This window comes from Trachymyrmex septentrionalis, unplaced genomic scaffold, assembly GCF_001594115.1.
Source record: "Trachymyrmex septentrionalis isolate Tsep2-gDNA-1 unplaced genomic scaffold, Tsep1.0 scaffold62, whole genome shotgun sequence".
Lineage (NCBI taxonomy): Eukaryota > Metazoa > Arthropoda > Insecta > Hymenoptera > Formicidae > Trachymyrmex > Trachymyrmex septentrionalis.
Window position 1 is genome coordinate 1,710,142 of NW_017305800.1, and position 6,946 is coordinate 1,717,087.

The following is a 6,946-nucleotide window of genomic DNA, read 5'->3' on the forward strand; positions in this document are numbered from 1 at the left end:
AAGTAAATGCACAAACAGATCGTGCGCAATATATCTTGAAGACAAAAATTGCGATACTCAAGATTTGGAGTATTCGAATAGCACCGCATATGGAATATCACACATGGAAAAACGTTCTGGTAATTTACATGTATAAGACGAAGCCTAAGCTTTAAAAAAAGGATATAAATTTATAAACGCAAATTAATTAAAATTTTAGCTAAAGAAGCAGAAATGAAGAATATCACTCAGATACAAGAATTAAAAGCAGAATTACAAAAGGTAAAAGATACAGAGTGCGATTTAAAATACGAAAATCAGCAACTTCAAACTAATCTACAGCATCACATATCAGAAACTGACAGCCTGATGAAGAAAATAGAGCAAAAGGAAACTGAATATGAAGAACTTTTGTTGAAATTAGAAAATGAGAAAAAAGAGGTGATGACATTTAAACTCTATTTTTTTATTTTTAAATTATTGAATATGAAATCAAAACTTGATGAATATCCATTTTTCAAAGAAAATGAATTGATTAATTTCAAAAATTTATAGATCAATATGTTAAACGATCGAGTTATGAATAGCGAAGAAATTATTAAAAATCAATCTCACGAAGTTGAAAATCTTAGGAAAAAATTACTCATGAATGATCAACAAACGGAAAATTTATCCGAATTGAATATATCAGAACATGAGATGCTGACTGTTCTATGTGATCGAATATATTCTCTGAAAATTTTATTACAAGAGAAATCGGAAAACATGGTAAAATTGCAAGCCGATTATGAATTACTTAAGGTATGTAGATAATTGTGTTGATATCTAGTATAAAAGTATAATAGAAAACGATTCACATGTATTGAGATATTATCACATCTGCTTCAGAATGAAAATTCTATATTAACGAATCAAAATGACATTATACAAGCTCAAATCAAAGAAGATACTTTACAATTGAAAGAAAAGGTAATGTACACATAATAGCTTATATTTTTGTTACAAAAAAGATAAATATTTTATTACTTTTAGCTGAAAGAGGCACGGATAAAATTGCGCCAGACAGAAGACAATTGTCATCAAATGGCTGAAGAGTTCAATAAAGTTCAAGAACAATTAATATCTACAACAAAACGAGAAGCTGAATTACAAGAATCATTAACGATTATGGTAATCCTTTTTTCATTTGAAATAAATTGTATTAAAAATATGTGTAAAAATTCTTTATAAAAATTATATTTTTCATTTAGGAAAAAGATCATCGTTCTAAGATTGAAGAAGTAGAAAATGAAGTAGTCCGTTTTCGTGATTTAGTGGACAAACTAAGTGAAGAATTGGAAGAGACCAAAAAGACATTAGCATTGAAAAATATCGATCTTTGTCAAGCGCAAGATAAATGCAAGAATTACGCTGATCATTTGGACACTACGCGTCAAGATGTAAGCTTATACATTATCTAATAATTTTCTATTGAAGTAAATGGACAATATACATCTTTGATTTGATATTTTTAGCTTGAAAGAGAAAAAGAGGAATTAACAAAGGTCGAAAATGTAAATCATGACTTGATTCAACAATTGCAGGAATACATGAAAGAGAATTACCATCTTGACCGACAGAAAATTTCACTTGAACAAGATAATTCTACGTACATAATTGAGGTATAATACTCTTTTCGATCTCTTGAACAATAAATATTAATTTGAATATTTTTTTGCACTATATATCATAATCAGTATACATTAATTTTCCCCATTCTAATCATATATATTATTAATTATAATTCCAAATTATTCTGTTCATTAGTTACAAGATATGCGTAAATCTTTGCACGAGTTAAAAAAAGAATGTCACTTGAAGGACCAATCTTTAACAAACATGTCAGCTGATTTAACTGACACAGCAATGAGTAGATCAAAACTCTGCAAAGAATCTCAATATATAGTTTCATGCATCCGTGACTGTATGGAGCAACAGAAAAAATACAATAAAACTCTATCGAAAAAGTTGAAAAATAAACAACAACTTATAATGCAGCTTGTATTCGAGAAAAAGTAAGTATATGATATATCGAAATATGCTTTCTGTAATTATCTAAAATCAAGAGTTCTTTCTTTTCTATATTTAACATTAAATAAAATCTATTTATAGAACTTTATTAATTAAAATCCGGAAGATGAAACGAATTAATTTATTAGCGCAAAAACTAAAAAGAACGCATAAATTAGCTAGCAGAAGTTGTAGAAAAGCGTATATTAACGGATATATATCACCGTCAATTACGTATCAGACTACGGATACTGATTTAGCTTCAAGTTTTAACTGTACAAATTCACGAAAGGTTGGTGCTAGTTAAAAATAAAAAGGAAATCTCAGCTTTATGATATTTAATTTACATTTATGTGCCTTTAGAAATATTCAACGAAACCAATCAAGATTGGTCGACGTACATCAACATGTGGCAATTCATGGTGGTTTCCCAAAATGGAACATTTAATAAATGAGGTTCGAAAAAATAATCGATGGTGGAATGAAAATTTTAAGAATGGAACAGAATCTGACACTTCATTGGAAGACAATCGCGATTACGGTTATCAATCTTCTTCTACAAGCAAATGAAGGAGACTCATGGGGGATTTATTTTGATAAAGACTGAAGAAAAGGTGTGAAATAGAAATTTGAAGTATGAATACGGAATGCAGAAATTTAAAACGTGACTTTTACGTTAATTTGTGTTGCGTCTTTTTTTATGTAAACATAATTTTCTACATATATATCAAATGTATAATCAAATGTATCCTTTTTTAAAAATAAATAGACGTTTCTTGTGTAACGTGTGCGATCATATCAATGTTCACTCATTTTTGTCAAAATCGGATAACAATACAGTAATGAGTCATACAAACGAGATGCAATAATATGATATTTTCCAAATATATTTTACGAAAAAATTCAAGTATTATTCCAGCCTGATCTGACGTAAATATTTCTGCGCATTTTGGTGGATCCTGGAATATTTTAATATAAAAGACACAAATATATTCGATAAAAATTAATGTTAGTAAAATGCTCGATTAATTACCATAACGGTACATTCAAGAACGCGCTCGAAAAAATATTTATATATTTCCTCAGCTGTATTCCAATAGTTTGCAAGATACAAATTGTGAGTTAAAAGCATTAATTTCATAACGGTCGCAATTTGTTCGTCAGTAAATAGGTTCTTCCTAAAATATGAAAAGTGATCAAATATAAGTAAAATGCTTATATAAGTCTTCGCGGCTGTTAATGAATGGTACGGAAATAATATATTTGTAAGATGACAAGGTATAATTCGCAATCAATTAAAATGTATTTACTAACGAAGTTAGCTGCAAATATTTTTGAATAAGTCCTCTTCAGTACAGAAAATAAGTACATACACTCAATTTGTACATTCTAATTGCTTGAGAATCATAAATATATTATTTAAATCGCGGAAGCTCATGTAGGTATTTTATTTTATTTATATTTGATTTATTCTTGGAACCACAAATTACTTTTATTTCTGTTTTAAATGAAAAGTAATATTGGCTTTTTAAGCTAAATATGAATTACCATATAAGTCACATAAAAAAAAAAATAGATACTCTAATATATGTTGAAAATTTTACTTGAAAAATCTAAAAATTTGCCATAGAAGTTTGACAAGTATCTCTTTGTTTTCTTCTTTGTATAGTATATCAGCTAAAAATTTGTTTTCTGAAAATTATTATTTATATTTTATCATATATTATTGGCAATTCTAATAATTTAATAAATAATTAAAGAATTCAAATTTTTACCGAGAAATAGCAAAATTGCTTTTCGATCTTTCTGCTTTCTCATATAAGTTACATCTTCAGGCGTTATCAATTTAAAAGATAAATTGCACGGACTATCCAACGGTACACTGCCAAGTTTCCAAGGTCCGCATATATCATCATAATTTATATTACTTTCCAACTTAGGCATAGAATGTATTTTTCTGAATAAAATTTTCTGAACTTCTTGCAGCATTTTATGTATATTATCGCATTCGTTTTATCAAACTCACTATTACACAAACGTCATTCATTTCTATACCATATATTCCAATATTTTACGATTCTAAATATGTTAGTAACATATCTATTGAACACAGAAGCATTAATGTTGTATAATGCCGAGTGAATATATACATAAATCCATATTAACAAAAGAGCTAATATCTTAAAAAGAAGCAATTGTCTAATTTTCTGTATAAATCTATGTTTTCTATAAAGTTCCGGTCAAATAAATGGGCAATCATCAAGATCGTAATATTCACAAGTTTATTTTTTTTTTGCCGTGTAATCATTTATAATTCATTATGAGTTGTCAATAAAATTAATATACAATATATTTTAGAGCAAGAAATTGTTATACGTGTTACAAACTAAGAAAGGAAAAACATAGTAATAGCAGCAGGAATAGCCTCTCCTATCTTACAAGATCTCCGCGTGCCAAAAATTCATTAGATGTTGCATATTTTAAATGTACTGTTACTTTATCGGTATTTACGGTAATATTAACGGTGTATTATATTTTTATTAATTATCATTATTAATATTATTATTTATTATCATTAGCATTTATATACTTATTACATATATAAATCATATTTATCTATATGATTTATAATATATAATGTGTATTTATATATATTTATATATTTATAACGAACACCGCCCATTACACTACTAGAATTACAAATGGGATCTTTCTTTTACCACCTCTTAATAGATCTGATACTCAAAATAGATGATATATCGTCGATTACATTGAGACGCAGACTCTTAGTCAATCACTCAAGCAAAATGTTTGCGAATGTCCCACACAGTTCACTTCCCATTCTATTTTTCCCCTGTTGTGTGTGTCTTCTTCTCAAATTCATCGTAGCACACTCGTAGTGCACTTATCTTTGTAGATTATAGTACATATCTGTAATCAGAAATAGATAGCGCGTCTACTGCAATATTATTCTAAATACGTATGAATTCAAATTTAATTAATATAATTGGAAACAACATCGAGTAATTTAGCTTAATTAAAAGTTTTACAGGTCTACGATACAAAATTGTGTCGATAATATGTTGAAGTGTAAACTTTCTCAGATATAATTAACAATTTACTTGCAACTTACCTAATTTAATCAAGAATCTCTGAGAAATAAATAATTTCCTCCGTAGAAATAAAACGGTAATAAATAATTGTTTAAGTAACGTGTATATCATTGTTATAATTATTTTTGAAGTGTAATACAAAATGTACAGCTTACGAGCGTATGCAATGATCGTCTTTTTCGTTATATGTATATAAATGATAAGGAGAATGAGTCACAATGTACAATTCCATAATGTACTGTATTACAATTGTTGAATATCTACAATGCACAAGACTGTAACTACTGTAAAACACTTTATTTACCTGATGAATATTAAAAACTTCTCTATACAGGAATAATAGAACCTACCTGTGGTTTTTAACAGAATATCTAGATAGTTTTATATCATAGCGAAAATAAGAATAAATATATAATTAGGATATAACAATATTAGAGATTGAAGAGAAGGATTGCACCCTGAGAATTTTCCTTTTTTGTAACAATTTTAAATAGCTTTACCTATTATTCTTACAAAATAATATTTCAGATATACAATCCAATGATACGAATCATTGCATAGGAAATGGGAGCATTATCATAAATTACAAGAAACATTTTCACAAGCTTGCACAATGAATATCATGCACATGTATTCTTGTAGCACCTTTATCAGTCAGAAATTAGTATCCTTCGAAAAGAAAGGAAACTTTTACAAATTTATAATATCTATAAACATATAGAGTGTCATATAAACACTACAATGTGCCTAAGAGGGATATCTAGTGCCTTATATTAAATAGCTTCTCTTTTTCACGAAATTTTGAATAATACACTTAAATTAATCACGGATGAACAGATAAACGAGAATAACAGATAAAACAAAAAAACTAATAAAAAAGTATTATGCTTTTAGATAATATCTTATAGATTACAATTTTTCATGCGCAAATAATGAAAAACTCTGACTTTAATAAAGCTGTCACAGTAATGTAAATGCTATTTAAATCTAGTAGAAATATATTGAGAAAAATCTTAAAGATTTGCTTTAATAGCGACATATCAATGTAATAATTGTATAAATAAAATAAAAGATTTAGCTAAAGGATTAATTCAAGCATATATCCAACATTATTATATTGGATGTTTGTATTAAAGTTTACATATTTTAAACAAATATACTGCTAAAAGAAAAATTTCTGAGAAATATATGTAGATACATTATTAACATGGAAATACAAAATTTAGAATCGTTTTCTTCACACACACATACACACATTTGTGTGTTAACTATCTTTTAATTACAAGAAATTGTCAATATTTAGCTAAATATTATACAGCAATATTACAGTTACATTTATATCCTGCATGTTATAAATTTGATGGTCATATATACTGGACTTTCAATCTGCGCTCTTTACCTCTTTGTCTATTTCCAGCCTATCTTCATATATCTACTATTACAGTAAATATAAAGGAGGCAAAAGTCGAGACGAATTATATACTATAAAAAATATCATAAACATAACAAGAAATATAATATACTCTATAAAATTGCATGACTACTCAGATACCCCATTATGACATACTAATACAAAAATCTGCTAAAAGCATTTTAAAGTGCAAATGTCTACTTCTACAATATCAAATTGATATATTCCCGTTTCCCCATTCTTCTTTTGATCGCGTTTTCGTTTCATTATATATTCTAATATTATAAAAATATGTGAACATGTTATTACATTGAACATTTGATTCATAACATATTCATTAGGCATATATCAAATATTTGCTGGTTTTTCATCAATGGAATAATGTCTCTCATCA

General features: G+C 27.3%; 3 protein-coding genes across 9 annotated transcripts in view; 1 reads left to right on the top strand and 2 right to left on the bottom strand.

The window, feature by feature from the left end:
- LOC108752722 (uncharacterized protein PFB0765w-like) overlaps positions 1-2,696 on the top strand; it is a 13,241-nt gene extending 10,545 nt beyond the window's left edge. The window contains exons 33-42 of the mRNA XM_018493755.1: positions 4-119; positions 200-420; positions 535-780; positions 868-948; positions 1,012-1,149; positions 1,230-1,418; positions 1,494-1,640; positions 1,786-2,033; positions 2,131-2,320; positions 2,392-2,696. Of these exons, the coding sequence (XP_018349257.1) occupies positions 4-119; positions 200-420; positions 535-780; positions 868-948; positions 1,012-1,149; positions 1,230-1,418; positions 1,494-1,640; positions 1,786-2,033; positions 2,131-2,320; positions 2,392-2,598 (1,783 nt within the window). The 3' untranslated portion in view covers positions 2,599-2,696. The remainder of the gene's footprint in view (positions 1-3; positions 120-199; positions 421-534; positions 781-867; positions 949-1,011; positions 1,150-1,229; positions 1,419-1,493; positions 1,641-1,785; positions 2,034-2,130; positions 2,321-2,391) is intronic.
- Positions 2,697-2,761: 65 nt separating this feature from the next.
- Positions 2,762-4,180, bottom strand: LOC108752950. Its single transcript, XM_018494205.1, has 4 exons — positions 3,804-4,180; positions 3,633-3,720; positions 3,062-3,206; positions 2,762-2,987 (listed from the first exon to the last, which is right to left on the bottom strand). The coding sequence occupies exons 1-4, from the start codon at positions 4,015-4,017 to the stop codon at positions 2,847-2,849; spliced, it is 588 nt and encodes a 195-aa protein (XP_018349707.1). The 5' UTR covers positions 4,018-4,180; the 3' UTR covers positions 2,762-2,846.
- Positions 4,181-4,678: 498 nt separating this feature from the next.
- Positions 4,679-6,946, bottom strand: part of LOC108752958 (ras-related protein Rab-5C) — a 6,870-nt gene continuing 4,602 nt past the window's right edge. For all 7 annotated transcript variants that reach the window (XM_018494223.1, XM_018494225.1, XM_018494224.1 and 4 more), the window contains one exon: positions 4,679-4,959. The gene's annotated coding sequence lies outside the window, so the exon portion shown is untranslated. The remainder of the gene's footprint in view (positions 4,960-6,946) is intronic.